The sequence below is a fragment of the Psammomys obesus genome, unplaced genomic scaffold (genome assembly GCF_907164565.1).
Source record: "Psammomys obesus unplaced genomic scaffold, mPsaObe1.curated_primary_1811, whole genome shotgun sequence".
NCBI lineage: Eukaryota > Metazoa > Chordata > Mammalia > Rodentia > Muridae > Psammomys > Psammomys obesus.
Window position 1 is genome coordinate 34513741 of NW_026592118.1, and position 19059 is coordinate 34532799.

Below are 19059 nucleotides of genomic sequence, written 5' to 3' on the forward strand. Positions count from 1 at the left end.
TGTGTGTGTGTGTGTGTGTGTGTGTGTGTGTGTGTGTGTGTGTGTGTTTTATTCTCTCCAACCTAATTTATTTCTATCTGTGGCAAAATAGACTTTTTGCCTATTTTGGTCACCTAACCCCTCAATTAAAACTAAGTCTGGGCTGGAGGTGAAGCTCTGTGGTAGAGCACGTACTTCCCAGGCATGAGACTTTGGATCCCATTTCTAATGCCAAAAAATAAATAAGAGCCAAGTCCCTGCCAAGAGCACATGAGAAACAAGAAGGGGTGGGCCTGGCATCATTTAAAATGTTTATTGAGTACTTATAGCAGGTGCTGTTCTGCTAATTACAAATTGTGGGAAATATAGAAAACAGCCTCTACTTTTGCAATATAATTTATGCCAAGTGAAAAGAGCTATTACTTAGGTCTTCCATAGTTGCAAGTCCTCTGGTACTTTTAGTAGCTGGACAGACATTAATTAGCAAATAACTTTTAAAAGAAAAAGAGGAGGAAGCAGCAGCAGCAACTTGAACACACTCTGCTTATCTGTGCTGTATCTTGTGTCACCTTCTGACCTCTGTCCCCTGGTGCTTCTAACTCAGATTTGCCCCTGTGCCTCACCCCACCAGCTAGAAGCTGATGTAATGAAAGCAGATGCCAGCTGAAGCCAGAATAGAATGGATGGCTATCTGGGGAGATAAAATGACAGTGTTACTTGTTCAAGCCATTGTTCAGAGAAGCATGTCTTTTATTTATAGACATTACAGTTTAAAGGCGTGGAAGGCCAGAGCTTGATAGTACCTTTTCTCTGTGTGTCTTGCTTTCTAGAACTATGCTATGGCTGATATGGCTACCTGCTTTGTTTTGTATCTGGTTTTATATTCTTTCAATAGAAACTGTTTCTATTCTTGTTGAGGTTGATTTCTCAATTTCAGTGCATCAAGATTTTACTCTTGCAGGATTCTCTTCTATCTCCGTCTAAAGCATGAGTTGCAAAAAGGGTAGGCAGCTTTCTGTAGTGCCAAATGTAGTGGGTTTGTTTTAATCAACATTCGTAGAGTGCTTGGAAAAGAGTAAATAGATGGGTGTTGGTAAGTTTGTAAAGCTGGTACCTCCCAATAGATTCCATGATGGTGACTGGACTTTTGAGCTGGGGGAGATGAAGTCATCTGTTCAGAAACAGAAGTTCCTTGCTTCCAAACATCCAGAAAAGAGGATCACAAGGGCACCATCAACTGTCTGCTTCTCTGGGGAAGGAACTTTGCTTCTCTATTCGGAGTGTGTTTTCTTTTAACCTCTTACAAGACTCCTCAAATGGAACATCATGAATGTTTGTGGCCTTTCTGTAGTGGGGAAGAACAGCACCAGTAAACCTTCCTATCAGAAGGAACTGGAAGTGAATCCGGACAGCCAGTTTTTAACACGTCACCTGATGGCCACGAAATTGTCTTTACACAAACAAAAGAAAACAGCTCATTCTAACATGGGTGTTGGTGATATAGACAAGGACATTAATTTTCTCTGTGATATTGAAAACAAAGCCTGGTATGGTGTACTTATGTTTAAGAATATGAGGGAAAATACTGCTTCGGAAAAGAAGTTTGAAAGCTGGCTGAAGGAACCGAGAGCCTGAGCCTTGACCCAGCGCCATTGCCTTGAGCAGGACTAATCACAAAGCAATGAGTCTGCTGTAGGAACATCATGTTTGAAATGGTTTTCTGCAACTTGGCTATTAACCAAAAGGGCTAATTGATTCTTTTCTTCTGCCCCATTGTAGTTAACATACTAATTCTTGCCAGTAAAGATCCATTTCATTATGCAAATGTAAAGAAATCACAAGACTCGTGTCTGAGTGAGGGCTGCTCTCTGCAGAGAACTGGTGCACCTGTTCCAGCCCTCAGCCCCCACCTCCACCTTCATGAGCTGCCAAGCTAGAGGCTTAGTGAGCTGGTTTAGCTGGTATAGGGCTCTTGAATTTTGACTCACATTTTCTTTGCGACTTGCACTTGTTTTGCCTTATAATTTCTCTCCTTCTAGCTCTCAGCATGCCAACAGCAGCTGCATCATGGCACTCACCCTGCTGCCAAGAGGGCAGGCAGCCTCCTTGGAGACTGTAACGTTGCACTAAGCCAACTGTTAAGAGATGGAAGCTGGAGTCATACATCCAGCACAGCTGAAATTCAGATCCTTCTAGGAGGCATTTGGTAGATTACTGTTAGTGATATTTTTTTTAACTAAATAAAACTTTCAAAACTTTGATTTAGGAAAATGTTCAGACTTGTGCAGAGACAGAAGGAACACTGTGGCACAGAATTTCCACATGCCTTCCTATCTGCCTCAGCTGTCATCAGCTTGGGGGTCTTTCAGTGTCCGTGGTTTTTCCCATGGTTTATCCAGACTGATGGTAGACTTGTTCCCATGGGGTGAATTTACTTAAATTACAGTTGCTTTTCCATCTTCTTTTCAGTCGTCCACAGGGTGTTTTCCCCATCCTTTTTTTCTAACAGTTAAATAAGGCAGAATCTTTTTTTTTCCTTCCAGCTTAGGCCAAGATATGCTGTTTAGTGATTATTGTCTTTTCCGGTATTACCTCAAACTGTCACAGCTCAGTTCATGTAGTGTCTTTGCAGAGCACGTCTGAAATGTGTAGGTTCACAGAACAGATCGTTGGTTTAATTCCCTGTTTCATCGCACAATCTGTGTGTAGTGAGACATCTTCCTTAAGTGTCCTGCCTCACTGTCCTCTTACCTTTCACATGGCACAAGCCCTGTAGACGTCAACGAGTGAACATCTGCAGAGCAGCCTAGGGAGAGCCTGGCACCAAGTGTGTCTTCATTGCATGATGGGTGCTCTCTTCTTCATCACCACCATTATCAATCATTTTGTCTCTTATCATTCATTTTACAGACTGGAGGCCCAGACGCCTGCTTTATCAGAACTTGAGCAAAATGTCACATAGCCCAAGTCCTTTGTAGTACCAGATGTGGTTTGGTATATCCTTGCCCTCTTGGAAAGAGTATTTGCCAGATAAGAATGATTTTTAAAGAGAATGCAAGAGGATTGGTAAAAGCACAAACAGGGAAATAAATACTGCTGCTAGAGAGTTATGCCTTCAAAGTTGTATGTTTACAAAGGAGAGTGTTAATAGGTTATACACCACCCTCTTAGTGGAAAAGGTGAGAGTTCAAGGATACTCTTAAGAAAGGGGCAAGTTAATTAATTAAACAAGTGTTCTGTACACAGCAAAAACAAGGTTTGCCAGGTGTGGTGGAACATACCTTTAATCCCAGCACTTGGGAGGGAGAGGCAGGTGGATCTCACTGAGTTAGAGGACAGCCTGGTCTACGTAGTTACAGGATAGCCAGAGCTTTGTAGAGAGACCCTGTATCAAAAACAGAGGAAGCAATGAAGAAGAGAGGGAGAGAGGCTAGAGTATAAAATAAGCTAATTTAGGAAGGATTTGCTACTGAGATTGAGAAGCAAAGGCAAAATAAAAATAGGAAAGGGCCTATTTTTTTGTTTTGTTTTGGGTTTTTTTTGCTTGGTTGTTCAGTTGGTTGGTTGGTTGGTTGGTTGGTTTTTTTCAAGACAGGGTTTCTCTGTGTAACCTTGGCTGACTTGGACTCACTTTGTAGACCAAGCTGGCCTCAAACTCACATCAATTCACCTGCCTCTGTCTCCCTGAGTGCTGGGTTTAAAGTTGTGCACCACTAGGCCCTGCTGAAAGGGCCTGTTTTTTGGGCTGACAACCCAGCTAAAGAAACAGAGAAATTAGATAGCCCAAGAATATTTGCTTATTATTTTGGGCTTTCTATGCCAACAGCCTCATCTGGAACTTGTGTTCATGGTTCCTCTACCATCTTGATTTCAGGTAACCTAAGGCCTGGAACATATGTAATCTTGAGAGTTACATAAGTAATCCTCAACATGGTGTATACAATGTTACTTCCTTTTCAGGTTTTCCACTGAAGCCAGCACATAGTGAAGCCCTTTTCCTGTCTGGAATGGCTGTAATTCTTTACTTCTCTGTATGCATTGGGCAGGCCCTAGGATACTTGGCATTATGAAGACCAGCTAGAATCAAGGAGTCAGGATCTGTGTCCCACATAACTTGTATCTTTATAGTAAGCTTTCTCATAGTAAGGAGTAGTATAGTGGTTTTCATTGCAGACCTAAGAAAGTTCTTTGGTGTTGTGTACCTATTTTATAAAATTAGTATGTAGATTAAATAAAGATGAGTTTATGGGGTCATGTTTATGAGTAAACAGAATAGTACCAAGCACATACAATGTAATTTTAAAATCTAATGAAATTATAAGACCACTATTAATAGGCCTGTCTGGCAAGCTCTGTTGATTCCAGGTCATTCCCTAGACTGGTGTTTCTTAAGGGCCCTTTTCTAGACTGTTGTGGATACCTTGGGAAGAGAATACTTCCTTTTCTATTGACCATCAATGAATTTTTTTAACCTTTTCCTTCTCATCATCTTAGAACTATTTCTCCCAACTTAAAATGAAAACAAAAGTGAAAGAAAGCTTCACTTGACACAATGCACCTTTCCAAAATCCACCTCATCTCAGCATCTTCAGCGTAGCACCTAGGAAAAAAACACCCTTTCTCCCCGACTTTGACCAGCAGATCTCACGTGGCTGCATACTCAAATCATATGTCTCCTGCTGAAAGCTCTACTGGATGTCTTTCAGGGGTCTCAAGCCTCCACCACCAACCCTGTTCACTGCATGTCTCTACGCCACAATTTGGCTGACTCCAGCCTTCTCATTGTCAGGCCAAGAACTTTGATTTATTCTTGTTCATTATTGATTATTGTTCATCTTGATTATTCTTGTTCACAGCCTCCATTTCATTAGCAAAGCTTGTTGAATTTACATGCAAACTCTATCCAGAATTCAGCCATTTCTTCTCCCCTTTGCTGTTAAAACCTTAGTCAACATGATATCTATTAGTACACATACTCTACACTAAAACATTCCTCAAAATGTTTTCATCCACATGTTACAGTATAGATGCATCATATACTCATAATACTAACTGAAAGAAGCCAAAGCTAAAGCTTCCACCCTGAGCAGTGGCATTCATTGAAAATTCAAACACAGATCAAACCATTCCATACTAATAGAAATCAGTATGGTGTCTGAGGGAAGAGAAGATTGTGACTAGAAAAGAATCCTATGTGAGCTGTATCTTGATCATAGTGCTGGCTATGCTTGTACATTCTGTTTGTAAGAATTTAGCAATTTCTACATTGACAATGAGTGCATCCTTTCTTGTATGTATAGTATACTTCAACAAAAGGTCTGGCAGAAATGCTGTTTCTCTTATATAAAGTTCTTTTCCTTAGATAAGGAATCTGTCAGCATTTGTCACCATTAGAAGCTAAGCTGTGTCTCTGCTTTCATTTGTGCAATAAACATTTTTTTTTTGAGCACAAGGTATCAATGAAGGCTTTTGCGATATAGCAGTAAGCACTAGAGATAAAACCTGCTTCTGAGAGATGATAACTAGAATGAGTCACAAAGCATATGGCAACACACTAAGGGCTAGAGACAGAAGCAGAAGTGGGAGAGACAGGAATACAGAACAGAGGTGAGAGGGTAGCATACAGCTTAAATTAAATAAGAGGTGAGGAGAGGCCTCTCTCTGAAGGTGACAGATGAGTCAAGACCCAAAAGGAAGACAGGCTCAGAGCTCAGTGTTGATCTAAAATAAAAGCCTCCTGGGCAGAAGGAACAGAAACAACAGGCTCTGAGTGAAACAGCCTGGGAGTAGGTGACAGGAGTCAGGGAATAGAATCGGAGAAGAGTTGGCCAGGGGAGGCTAGTGGGGGATGGCAGGTAAAGGCCTGTTCAAGAGAGGCCCGGTAGGTCTCTGTGAAAGTCAGAGTCAGTCTGCATGAGGCTGAAGGGTAAGAAAAAGACTGTTTCTGAAATTATTTACATGACATTTCAGCCGCTTGGAGTAGCAAACCATTCATCTTCATTGCTATATAGATATTTATTTTTGTACACTATACTATTAATGGATGGATAGATAGATACATAGATAGACAGATAGATGGTGCTCTGAACATCCAATTAGTCCATGCTTTTTGATAAACTAGTGTGTGTAATGTATGACAATTAAAAGAAACCAAGGTACATCAGTATTTATTTGAAACTTTTTGCTATGCCATGTTGGTTCCAGCCCATACTCTTGGTACACACTAAAGGTAAACCTCAAGTGTATCACTACAAAACAGTACAGTGTGCCAGGTATGATCTGCAAAAGCATAGATCACTTGACTTGAGGATCCTAGCATCTGCTTGAAGGTAGAATGCACATAGAGTAGCAACTAGTAAGAACACACATCAGAACACCTAATAATACTTTCGGCAGTTTGCATTGTAGGTGTCCCGATGTGGACAGCTATGATAGAACATTTCTGGGGGAAGCTGAGCACTGAGCAGAGCGTGAAAGCATCCATGGGATTTGTGAAAGCAGACAGGCTCTGGAGACACCTCTGGGTTAAGGAGCTACCAAGAATGAATTTTGGTTTAAGGGAGCAATGGGTGGCCACTCTGAGTAAGGACAGGCTTTAGGAATTTTAAATCTTGTAATGATTTGGATGGCCATATCTTTCACATGGGTAAATACTTGTGTTTGGATCTGGCAGTCTCTCTATATATTATACGTCTACCAGGCTTTTTGATGTACTGATGCCACATTTACCATTACTAAACCTCACAGTTCATATGCTCTAAATGTTGTAAATGTATATGTATTTTTAGACCAGCAAAGAAGACACATCCAGTGTGACTGTATCAGGCCCTGAGACAGGAAATGAGGTGGGCCAGCCTCTGGAGAAGAACTCACTAGCAGCTGAGCTTCTAAGTGACGTGCCCTTCACCTTGGCGCCACACGTGCTGGCAGTGCAGGGCACCGTCAGTGACCTTCCTGAACACTTACTCTCCTACGACGCTGGCGACAACTTGTCCCGGTTCTGGTATGATTTCACACTTGAAAATTCAGTACTCTGCGACTCGTAGCCTTTTGGTCTGCGCATACCTTTACAGCTTTAAAGAAAAAAAAAGTTTGTCTATTTTATTAAAACTGTTTGATGTTCTTTGTCATTTCACTCTTGAAGGCCTTGATACAAGCAAGGATCACAAAATAAATAAAATAGCATCATGTTTGTGGTTTTATTCTGCAGAATAATTTAAATTTATATAAAAATTGAAGTCAACAACTTAATGAATGGAACTGGCTTTGGGAAAAAAAATAAATTCCGACTACTTGTGTTTTCCCACGTGACAGAGAGAAAAATGAAGTTTGAGATTATATTGAGAGGTGCGGGGTGTTTTTGGTGTCCCTGAAGACACAACACTGAAAAAGAAACAAGGCTTTACCAAGCCTCCACACTCTGAGGCTAGAGTGAGTGTGAAGGTCATCTGCGCTCAGTGGAGGTTGTCATGTTACTCCCTGACTTACTACCAGTCTTCATGAGTGAGGTCACAAGAAAGCTTCCACTTAGCTTAATTTTTTTCAGTGTCAATTTAGACAAACAGATAGGGAAATTTGAAACTTCTCCAGTGAGTCTTTGCTGATTCAAGAATAAGGGAACACTTTGGTTTTCTTTGACCTATGTGGCGCTCTCCAACCTCCCGAAGGATTGCTGTGTTCCTTCTTCATTCTTTTCTCATCCCTTCTGGGTGGGGTTGAACCAACTTAAAAGAACTATCCACACTTCTTCCTCAGTTGGTTTGTTGTCCTTACCACATATTTCCCGTTTATGAGCTCTGCATTTCCTTTTACCTCCTCTGCTTCCTACTGAAAACGTCTCATGATGATACATATCACTGCTGATAAGACCTGTTTAGAAATCTGTTGGCCACAGTACAGATGGCAGTGTTTTACTGATAAACACACTCAGGTTCTCTACTTTCCAATTAGTTGCAGACAGACACCAAGTAAGACTTTCAGTTCTGGAATATTCATTATTTATTCTAAATAAAACTAAGCAGGACTGCCATTGGTTAATAAACTACAAAGGAACTTGGTAAATAGTAATAAGGGAGTTTCTATGCCATGAAAATTTTAAGTCAATTCTTTTGATTGGTTATAATTTATTCTGTGCCAAAGCTTTAAGTATATTTTTTTACAAAGAGTATCAGAAGAAAAACTAAACATTGTGCAGAAAGTATAGGAATTATTCTAATTTTAATATACTTTGCATGTTCGTTTAATAATTGTAGTGTGGTCTTGTTAAAAAGTACTGTGTTGTTTAAACTTAAAGGAACATTTGTACTGATAATGTACTTCATTTAATGATTAAACTAGGTCTTTACAGAGTTTTCATAAAACATCTATGTAGGAAATATGCCTTAGTGACACAAATGTGAACATTTTGTAGCACGTTTTGTGATGGTACATCCATTTCAACTATCCATGTTAATGTATTTTCAAAACTGAATGTGAAGAGGTTGTTCTTTTGTGTAAAATATGTGAAAATCTATATAATTATACATTTCATGTATATTTATGTCTATACTATGTTATAAGTGAGCTGATAAGTGCTGTTTGTCTAAAGTTGTATTTTAACAATGTGAATTGAAATAAATGTTTTGATTTTGTTTAGATCCGCAAAATGACTTTCATTGCATTAAGGATATCTAAATGCAATTTGTAGATTCCGTAGAGGACAAAGCATTAAGTATATTGTTTGTGTAGAAAGCATCACATCTTCTCTTATGTGTAAACTGTAGGAACATTAAAAATGGCAAGCTTACTAGTCCTGGCTAATAAATTAGATTGAAAGGATTTGAGAGAAATGGATGAATATCTACACAGATCTCCATTATCAGAAAATTTAGTAAAAAGCAGTGTTAATGACCTGATTTTAACAAATACATTGTGAATTGCAGTTTGTTTTTCTATATATGAATCACAGCTATTTTAGAACAGAAGCAAAGATTATAAATCAACCAACCAACTCCATTTTATCAAGAGAAAACTGAGCCTAGAAATTTAGATGACTTAAAACATCTAGTTAGTAGAAAGTACTTACTTGAATAGTAGTGACTGCTCAAATGTGAGCTGAAGAAGTATGACACCAATAAACATGCCACACTGGATAGAGAAATGCCCATGAATCTTAGGCAACTGAGGAAAGCTGGGAGCAGGAGAGGGGTCCTCCCTAGGAAAGAGCACATCACTCAGTTGTCCAGTACCAAATAGTCAGCCCTTAGAACATACGTGCAAGTAACATTATATGGACTAAATAGGTTATATTTAGAAATATGTATTCATATACATGTGTGCATGCAGTAACAACTAGTTTTTTTTAAGGCCATGAATTTTAAGGAGAGTTGGAAGGGCTATATGAATGGGCTTGAAGAGAAATGTTGTAATTAAATTATAATCTCAAAAATTGACAAATATTCCTGATGTGATGTGATAGACTAAGATCAGAAGGAAGGAGAGGAGGACCTCCCCTATCAGTGGACTTGGGGAGGGGCATGCATGAAGAAGGGGGAGGGAGGATGGGACCGGGAGGGGAGAAGGGAGGACTTTATGGGGGGATACAAAGTGAATAAACTGTAATTAATAAAAATAAATAAATTTAATTATAAAAAATTGACAAATATATAAATAAATTAAAACAAAGCTAGAACATATGCAAGAAAGAGTTGAAGCATTGGAGGCAGCCAGAGAGTCAAGAATGACTCTTGTTTAAGCTGAAGGACTTTGAATCTATTCCTGGTTTCTTATATCCTCTGTTCTTTTGCTTGTTAAATACCAATTTTTTTATACCTTGCAGACTTATGTTGAGTAGTAAGAGGTAATTGTTAAATGCCCAGTAACCTAATGTTGATATGTCATTGATTCTGTTTAAGGGATTGTTCTCATTATTTACACACACACACACACACACACACACACACACACATTATTCTAACATGATGTGAAATACATATTATATAAACTATTTTTGACTAAAATTAAAATGATCTACTGTTGTAAATGGGATTAATATTTACTATTGATTTATCTTCTGGTAATGCTGCTGTTAGTCCTAAGCAGCTGTATAACCAAATCACCACACAGACACTGGGTTTATTTAGTTAACCTAGAACACAATGCTGGGCAATAGCTACTCCATCCTAAACCTCCAAGCCCTCAAAGTTTCCTAACATTTAGATTTCCTACATTATACTTGCTGTTAGTAATATCTTAGGTCTGGTTCATGTTCCACGTCCTCCAAGATCTGTTCTCTAGCTCTCCAAGCTCTCCTCCTGCCTTTTCTCCTCCCACTCATTTCCTGCCCTCTAGCTCCTCCCACTCATTTCCTGTCCTCTGGCTCCTCCCAGCTCAACATTGTGTCTAGTTGCTTTATTTGGAAGTTTACACCAAGTTGAGACAGGATGCTTAGGATTGAAACCAGAGAGTTGGAGGGGAGAAATCAGCATTTGAATGAACAAGGGTAAGGTGGACACATTTTAAAAGAGCATGATAGCAACAATCTACCCACATTGATTTTTAGACCCACTCCCCTCGGTAATGTTAGCAGTCTCTTCCATTTGCTAAAACTCCATGGCAAACACTTACTGTCAAAGAGCATGATCTTCTCCTTGTGCTTGAAATCACTATAAGTGTAGAATATGTGACTCCACTGAATCTTGGTTTTAAACCCTGTTGGGAGTTGTTCTGATGCTGGCCCTCAAGATCTGGTTACTCCTTGGATATACCTATCCTTGTGGTGTAAACTTGCCTAAGACACATCTGATTGGTTGATTAAATGGCCTAATCCTGGGCAGGGCAGAGTGGGGTAGGCATGCCTAAGGTTCCCAGGCTTTGGAGGACAGGAGAATCACGAGAGACAGATGGACAGGAAGAGAGGAGACAGGAGGATGCCATGATTAGGTTAGGTGAAGAAGGAACCACGTGAACTCAGAGGAAGGACTCCAATAATGGCATTAAAAGGCCCAGATGAAGAATACACGCAAGTATATTGGGGTTATGGATGGAAGGTAGACCAGATGAGGATGCTTAAGGTGGGTGGCATTGGATGGGGGCTCGGAGGTGGATGGCGAGGTTATTGAGACCAGCGTAGGTGAGATGTCTGCCCAGCCCAAGGTAAATAAGGCAATTATAAAATCTAACAGGTGTCTTACTATTTGTGATAGTGGGTTAAATAATACTGCTGCAATAATCATAGGGCTAATAATAAACATTATGTAGCCCAACACTCAACAAAATCCTAATATATTTAGGAAGCGACATATTTTTCCAACTTTTTTTAATGATATTTGCACTCTTTTCTTTAAAAGTAGAGATGTAATCCCAGCCAATTTTTTACTTAGTTAATTATATCATTAGCTTGACTTTTCAAATTGTGCGGTTAGATGTTAACAAAAAAACACAATTCTTACTAACAATTCTAGGAACCTTACAGTAGGTTATTTTTAGGTAAAAATCATTGATACCAACTTTTTATCCTCCCTCAAATAAAATAACTGAAAACATTATGAAAGAAATTTCTGTGTTTTTCCAGGAATATTATTTTTTTTTATAATCCTAATGGATAGGTGAGGCATATCAGAGAAATAATCCCATTCCCACTGTAGAATAGTGCCTCATCAGTCTTGCCCTTCGCCTCCTGAGAACAGCTGTTCAGCGAGTAAATGCCTCTGTGGGTTTCTCACACAAAATGTTACTTTCAGAGATTAATGTCCCACGGTATCACTCATGTCTTGATCAACAGCCACATGCAATGTACTCGTATTGGATAGGAAGCTGAAGGCTGTCATATCTTTCCATGCCACTGAGAACTTTGGGTTCTTGGGTGTTATCTTTTGAGCATTTGTGACACATTACTGAGGGCATGACCCAACTATTCCTGAGAAATCTAAGACTCCAAAAATAGGACTGACTCCATTTGGCTTTAAAGATGGAATATTCTTATGTTTCAAGAAAAGTTACTCGTGCCATATGGCTTGGCGGATGATATGTGTGAGCAGGAAGAAAAAAAAAAGATGTATTGATTGATACATAGAAACTCTGCTACGTCAGCATAGCAGAATGTTAATCTTTTAAATGTAAATACCTTTTTCTTTAAAGCAAGGGGATGGGGACCTCTCTCTGACAAGGACTCTCTTGTATGCTTTTCGATCACTTCCCCCTGGCAGGGCCTCCTGGCCAGGCCACTGTGGTAGAGGATGTGCTCAGACTTGATGTGCTGGGATGGATAGGTGGGTTGGGGGGCTTCCTTTTGGGGGGGGCATACAGGGAAGAGGGAAGGAAGGGTGGGGGGCTGGGAGGAGAGGAGGAAGGAGGCTATGATTGAATAAAGTGAATAAAAAAATAAATTTTTAAAAAACAAAGAAAAAGTTACAAAGTAGAGAGTTCTTCACAAGTTGACATTTGTCACAATTAAGGAACCTACAATACAGTATTGAACACACTGTTCCAACTGTTCAGATCGCATAGCTGTCTTCTGGTATCTCTCCTGCCATGCTTTCAAGTACAATTTATCATCCACTCATTCTCTCTTTATGCTCCTCAGCAGTTTCAGATTGTTTTGTAGGGGTGTGTACATTGACAGTTTTGAGAACTACTGGTCAGGTCTAATGGATGATTGGTGGTGGTTTGAATAAGAATGGCTGCCATAGGCTCATATGTTTGAACTCTTAGGGAGTGGTACTATTTGAAAGGATTAGGACCTTGGCCTGGCTGGATAAGTGTAGACTTGCTGAAAAAAGTATGTTGTTAGGGTTGGGCTTTGAAGTTTGCAAAGCCTAAACCAGGCCCTGAGACTGTTTTCTTCCTCTGCCTGCGAATCCTGAGAGTGAACTCTGAACTTCTCCAGCAAAATGTCTGTCTGTGTGCCTCCATGCTCCCTGCCATGACCTTAATGGACTAAACCTCTGAAGCTGTGATTAAACCCCAAGTAAATGTTTGGGTTTTTTGTTGTTGTTTTGTTTTTGTTTTTGTTTTTTTTATGCTAGTTGCTGAGGTCATGGCACCTTTTCACAGCAATAGAACACTGATTTGTATGGTGGGGTATAGTGGCACATGCCACTTTACTGCCAGTACTCTGGAGGAATAAGCAGGAAAACCTGTGTGAATACCAGGCCAGCCAAGGCTGCATAGAGAGACCCTGTCTCAAAAAACAAAGCAAAGATGGTAAGTGTGAAATCACTTTCCAATGAGGCCATATCACATCAAGAGTAGATGTTCTAAACATGACCTTCCAATATTAATGTTGACCACCTGGCCAACATCATTTTCAGGTTTCTCTGTCATACTCAGTTCCTCCAACTTCATTTTCTCCAAAGTTTGTATGTACTCTGCTCTTTGGAATAAAAGTCACAAAGCACAGCCCATACTCAAGGAACAAGGAATTAAACTCCCATATTCTTGAGGGGGGAGGCATACTACATAATTATGTGGACTTCTTGAGCATTGGAGATTTATCTGTTCACCCCAATTTACTTTTCTTACCAATTACTTACATTAGTTTAGATTCATGAATATTCTGTCTTCTGTCCAAGAATAAATTAGTGGTGGCCAAGGGACATATGTACATTTTCACAGAAGTTAATAAGATTTGAAACATTTTACATGAGTACCATCTGATGTTGGATATCGTGTTCTATTTTATAGACCTTCAGATTCATCTTCCTGTAAATATCAAGTATATATGTCTCCTTAGTTTGCCATGACTTTAACTGTATGTACAGTCACAAGTCACATGAGGACATTTTGGTCAATAACAGGCTGCACATATGGTGATGGTTTCGTAGGATTATAATAGAGCTGAAAAGATTCCTATTGCATAGCATTCCTGCTGTGCCTCTTCTATACTTAGATAGGTACAGATAATGCAGCTGCAGTTGTTACACAATACGCAGTAGAGTAGCATGCAGTTCAGGTTTGTAGCCTAGATGTGCAGCACATTCTACCATCTAGTTTTCTCTAAGTCTAATTTTCTCTGTGAGGTCAAACAATGATGAGGTCAAAACTCATCTCGTCCCACAGCTGTATAGAAGACCTCCCGCAAGTGTTACATCGTATATGGTGCCCTGTGTCCCACCTGTTGCCTAAGATGGTCCCATCATGAAGACAGTGGCATTCTAAAGGAAGTGCTGTGGACATGAGATGACACAATGATCATTTTCTTCTCTAGGGAACCAACTGAGAAATCTCAGGACACGTGGGCTCTTCTCTCTGAAACATGCTATTTAGTTTTAGTAATAGTAAAAGCAGAAGTGTGGCCCCTTAATTTTAAGCTTACATCTCATCTTCTACCTGTAAGGGGTGGTTTTAAGGAGCAGGGAAAGGAAGTTCTATCTCCTCTTAGACAAGAGATAGCAAAGAAACTCTGCTTCCAATGTTGAAAACTTGAAGTGCTACAACAACATTGATCTCATCCAATTTTAGTTATTCCGTCCTTGAAAGAACCATGAAGGTAGTTCTTTGTCAAAAATTTGCTAGCCCCATTTTTTACCCTTAGAACGGAAACAAATTCCTTCCAGTCAAACCTAAAACAAAGGATAATTGCACCCAGAACGTCCATCCGCAGCTAACTCTGAACTGGCCACAGACTTGGCACTCACCTCCCGTGCAGAAAGGAACCATTCAGATGCCAGTCAAGGAGACTAACCTCAGCTTAGCACTGCTGCTGTGGAAGGACACGGGAATGGGCAGTAATCCTAAAGGATTATGTAAGGAGAGGGAGGGACCATGATGTGACTTTCATTGTCACTGTGTGGTTTTCCTTCCTGTTTTTTCAGACGATGCATGCTATATTTTGTTTTGTTTGTTTGTTTTAAATTAACGTTTTCCCACATAATAGCCAAGAATATTTAGGAAGCTGGCAATGAGTGACTTTGTTTAAGAACAAGGGCCAACCAGAGCTGAGCTCTTCTTCTACAGGGTGTATGGACTGCACATGGCAATAGGCCTTATCAGGATAAGAGGGAAGCAAGTTTGGCTGCCGACAGGCAAAGAGCAGTTGTTCTGAAAGAAAGCCTGAATATTTATTCTCCTCCCATAGTCTCCCCTCGTCACTGGTTTGGACTGTGAGCAGATTTCCTGTTTATCTATACACATATTTGAACCTGGAACAGACCATGGACGTCTATCTCACACCATACTGGCTGTAGCTGTCAATTGACACAGCTTAAAACAAGAAGACTACGCTACCACCACCACCCCTACCCTGCTCCTGCAGAAGCATGGCTCAGATCTGTGAGGAAAACCTCCATGTTTCTACCTCAAGGATGCATTTCAGTTTCCCAATTGTAAAGACATACATAGGCAGCAGTAGAGAAAGTACAGAGAAGGGCAGTCCTAAGACCTGTAAAGAACCAGTGTGCTGTGGGTTTAAGAAGCAGGTGTCTCTGCTTTCATAAGTAAACATCCGCCTTTGTTGGCTCCTCTACATTCTGAAATTGGGACTGACTATACTTGGGGAGGAAGATATCTTCACCGTTCATCTTCCTGGTGAGTTTCTTCTAAGAAGAAAAACTTGAACCATTCAGCTCACTGTCTTTCCTCCTTTAAGACCAGTGTTTCACAGACTGTGGTGACACTTGTCTGAAATTCTTGAACTTAAGAGTCTGAGGCAGGGGAATTGCCAGTTTGAAGCCAGTTTGGACTACAAAGCAAAACCCCGTAAAAATAATAATAGTAGTTAGTAGTGAATAAGATCAGTGTGCTTTACAAATTTGTGTTTTCTCCATATAGTCTCATAGGTAGAATGATTTTTGACAGGCTTTATTACTGACTTTATTACTGTAAAAAAAAATAGGTATGTGCTCACTCCTGTAGCATAGACACCAAGACAACAGATAGACTTAGTAAACTTTACAGCCCAACCCTCAGTCCATCCCAGGATCTGTGGTTCTCTTGTTGATGTTCTCCTAGATTCATACTTAGCACATAACACATCCTCCTTTGTTGGAAGAATAAGTGCAACAAAGAAAAAAATCATTAGGTTATTTATAAATGGGATTTTCTGAAAGCAATGTCCTACTTACTTTAATCATGGCTGCAACCAAATGCCTGACAGAAATAGCGTGACAGAAATAGCATATGGGACGAAAGATTTATTGGGGCTCACAGTTTAAGGGCACACAGTCTTTCAGGTGAAGAAAGTATGGAGAAGGGAGCCACTTGCTCTGTGAAGGGAATATGAGGCAGTGTTACATCATGTTGGTAGCCGGGTAGCAGACAACGAGGTCCAGAACCTACCAAGCTAGGACCTAAGCAATGTCCAACCTGCTCTATTCTGTCAGGTAAGTCTTGTGGCTAAAAGATCTTTCAACCTCCCAAAGCAGGGCCACCAGCTGGGAACAAGTATTCAGAGGAGCCTGCAAGTATTCAGAGGGACAGCTCAGGTTCAAACCATAATACAGAGAAGTAGAATTTCAAAACTTGAAGTTTTCTGGCCTGGATAAAAGCTGTGTTCGTGCAGCTAAGAATAGCAGTTAGTTGACCAAGCCTCTAAAAAGGGTGTTTTGGGTCCGTCTGAGGGAGTCTCCATGTTTTTCAGGTTGTGTTTTCCTCTGCCCATAATGACTGTGTGTCCTAAAGAGTGAGAGCTGATTCTAGACAATACAGTGTGTCTTGGTGCTGTGGATTAACGTGTGTGAGACTTTTATCTTGCTTCTCAGTCTCCCCGCATGTGTTCTTGGTTGTTTGTTATATTGTCTCGTCCCAGAATTTATTAATCCTACCTGACCCGCCTGATTGTCTCTATCTCTCTCTCGTGCTTTTCTTCAACATGCTAGCCCAGGTTGGATGTCTCTCCATGCTCATTTTCTCTCCTGTGCACTCCTCTGCATGATTCTTCACCCACAGATTTTGGGTTGTGTGCTTCATAAGTCTAAATGGGTCCTCACACATGCACTTCTGTGCTTGACATGATATACCTCACACCTAGAGTGTGCTCTGTAAGTCTGTTAAACAGGTGAACTACAGGGGTGTTTCCTGAGACTGATCCTCCAACCAAGGACCATTCACAGAGATAACCTAGAACCCCTGCACAGATGTAGCCCATGGCGGCTCAATGTACAAGTGAGTCCCCTAGTAAGGGAAACAGAGACTGTCTCTGACATGAACTCAGTGGCTAGCTCTTTGGCCACCCCCACCCCTGAGTGGGGGTGCAGCCTTACCAGGCCACAGAGGAAGACAATGCAGCCACTCCTGATGGGACTTGATAGACTAGGATTAGATGGAAGGGGAGGAGGACCTTCCCTATCAGTGGACTAGGGGAGAGTCATGGGTGGAGAAGAGAGAGGGAGGGAGGGTAGGATTGGGAGGGAACTAGGGAGGGGGTTACAGGTGGGATACAAACTGAATAAACTAATTAGTAAGAAAAAATTAAAAAAAAAAAACAGTTGAACTAGTCAGTCACTGTGAAGATCTTACCTGCCTCAGAATTTGTTAGAAGCCGTAAGCAGCCTCTAAAGTCTCTATGAAAAGGTAATCCTTCCATAATGGTCTCAGATTTATTTCGTATTCTCCATAGCATTCCAAACTTCCCTTTTGTTGATTAGCTGTATCAGCAATGGTACAGTAAAAAATACACTGTGTTTATCAAACCTTTCAGATGGCATTTTAAATTTTAAATGTATGAATTACTATAAATCTGTGCTTTGTTAGTTTTCTTTAATATCTACCTGGAAGTTTCCTTCAGCTCTCTTGTGTATCAGCACTGATTGTTTTAACTCATGAATTGTGTAGATTCGAATATACCATAAAATGGAGTGCCTGATGTTTGGGGCCTGTGACAGTCCAGTTTGTTGAAGGAGGCGGGAAGGCTTGTAACCCAACCCTTACTAAAGGAACTGGAAGTAGTGTCTATACAGCTGCCCCACAGGTTTGGAGGATGCTTTCAAAGGGAAATAATTATGTGAAAAAGGAAGACTCATTTTCTCATTTTTGATGCTGTCAGAGCAGACTTTGAAATCACTTTGGTCCATTCGTTTGACAGATAGTCTACTGAATGAATCCAACCTTTTAATCTCTATATTGAATGATCACGACCTTGTACTACACCAGTAAACTGATGTCTAACCATCGTGGTCATCGCATTAGCTCCTTGTACTTCTAAGGTACACATTGTCCTGGGGCCTCCCTTTCCCTAGAAGTAAGGGTACAGACAATAGTAGCCAGTCTTTTAAAAGCTCCAGTTAGTCCATAAAAGGAAATAGGGTGCAGGGGAACCCTGCTACACTTAGTTAACAAAACTATTTTCTATAACCTAAATAGCAAAGTTGCAATCACTTTGTAGCATCAATAACTCATAAAAAATCTTTTATTAGAAATGATTTTCACAAGCTGTCTCCAGCCCTGAACTTTAAAGTGGTGTCTTCATCTTTATTGCATCCTGTCCTTGTTTAAAATACTGTATTAAATGAATATCAGGGTCAGCCGTTTCCTAAATGAAAGGCTGTCAGCTGAAACTCTCTTCCCATCTTGAGTTTATCACCTGGAGTCACTTTAAGTGCCTCAGGTTCCGCACTTGCCAGTGTTCCACTGACAGAGGGTAGCTATGGAAACAAAACTGTACTTAGGCAAAGCAGTTGCCCTTGGGGTAAGTTACTTCAGTTCAAGCTTTTTCAGGGTTTGTGACCTAGACAGGTGTGTGTGTGTGTGTGTGTTTTCCGTGTGTGGTGATAAAGGTCTAGCTGCAGTGTATCCTGTCACCACCTGCGGTGGGAGACCTCAAGGTCTGTTTCTGTTCGTTGACATATGCCACATCCTCCAGCCTGGAGTGTGCTTTGTTGAGCTTGTTCAAGTACAAAGGACCAGAAAGGTAGCCTGCACTTGACAAAGCGAAAGTACAGAAGACAGTGTCTCCATCCTGAGGGCCTCTCATTTCAGAATGAGAAACTGCAGCTAGCACTAACGACATCAGCTTGCCCACCAAAGACAGGCGTGAGCACGTGGTGCTGGCTAGTGTGATGACTAAAGAGCATGAGGGAAGGCTTGGAGCACAAGGTGTGCTTATTCAGAGAATCCCAAGTAACTTTGCTTAGGCTGTGCCTTGTTTATTTGCTTGCTTGCTTGCTT

General features: G+C 40.6%; 1 protein-coding gene across 2 annotated transcripts in view; it reads left to right on the forward strand.

The window, feature by feature from the left end:
- The window catches only part of Umad1 (UBAP1-MVB12-associated (UMA) domain containing 1), a 164184-nt gene extending 155570 nt beyond the window's left edge, over positions 1-8614 (forward strand). For both annotated transcript variants that reach the window (XM_055612756.1, XM_055612757.1), the window contains exon 4: positions 6768-8614. In XM_055612756.1, coding sequence (XP_055468731.1) covers positions 6768-7025 — 258 coding nt within the window. In that variant the 3' untranslated portion in view covers positions 7026-8614. The remainder of the gene's footprint in view (positions 1-6767) is intronic.
- The last annotated feature ends 10445 nt before the right edge of the window (positions 8615-19059 follow it).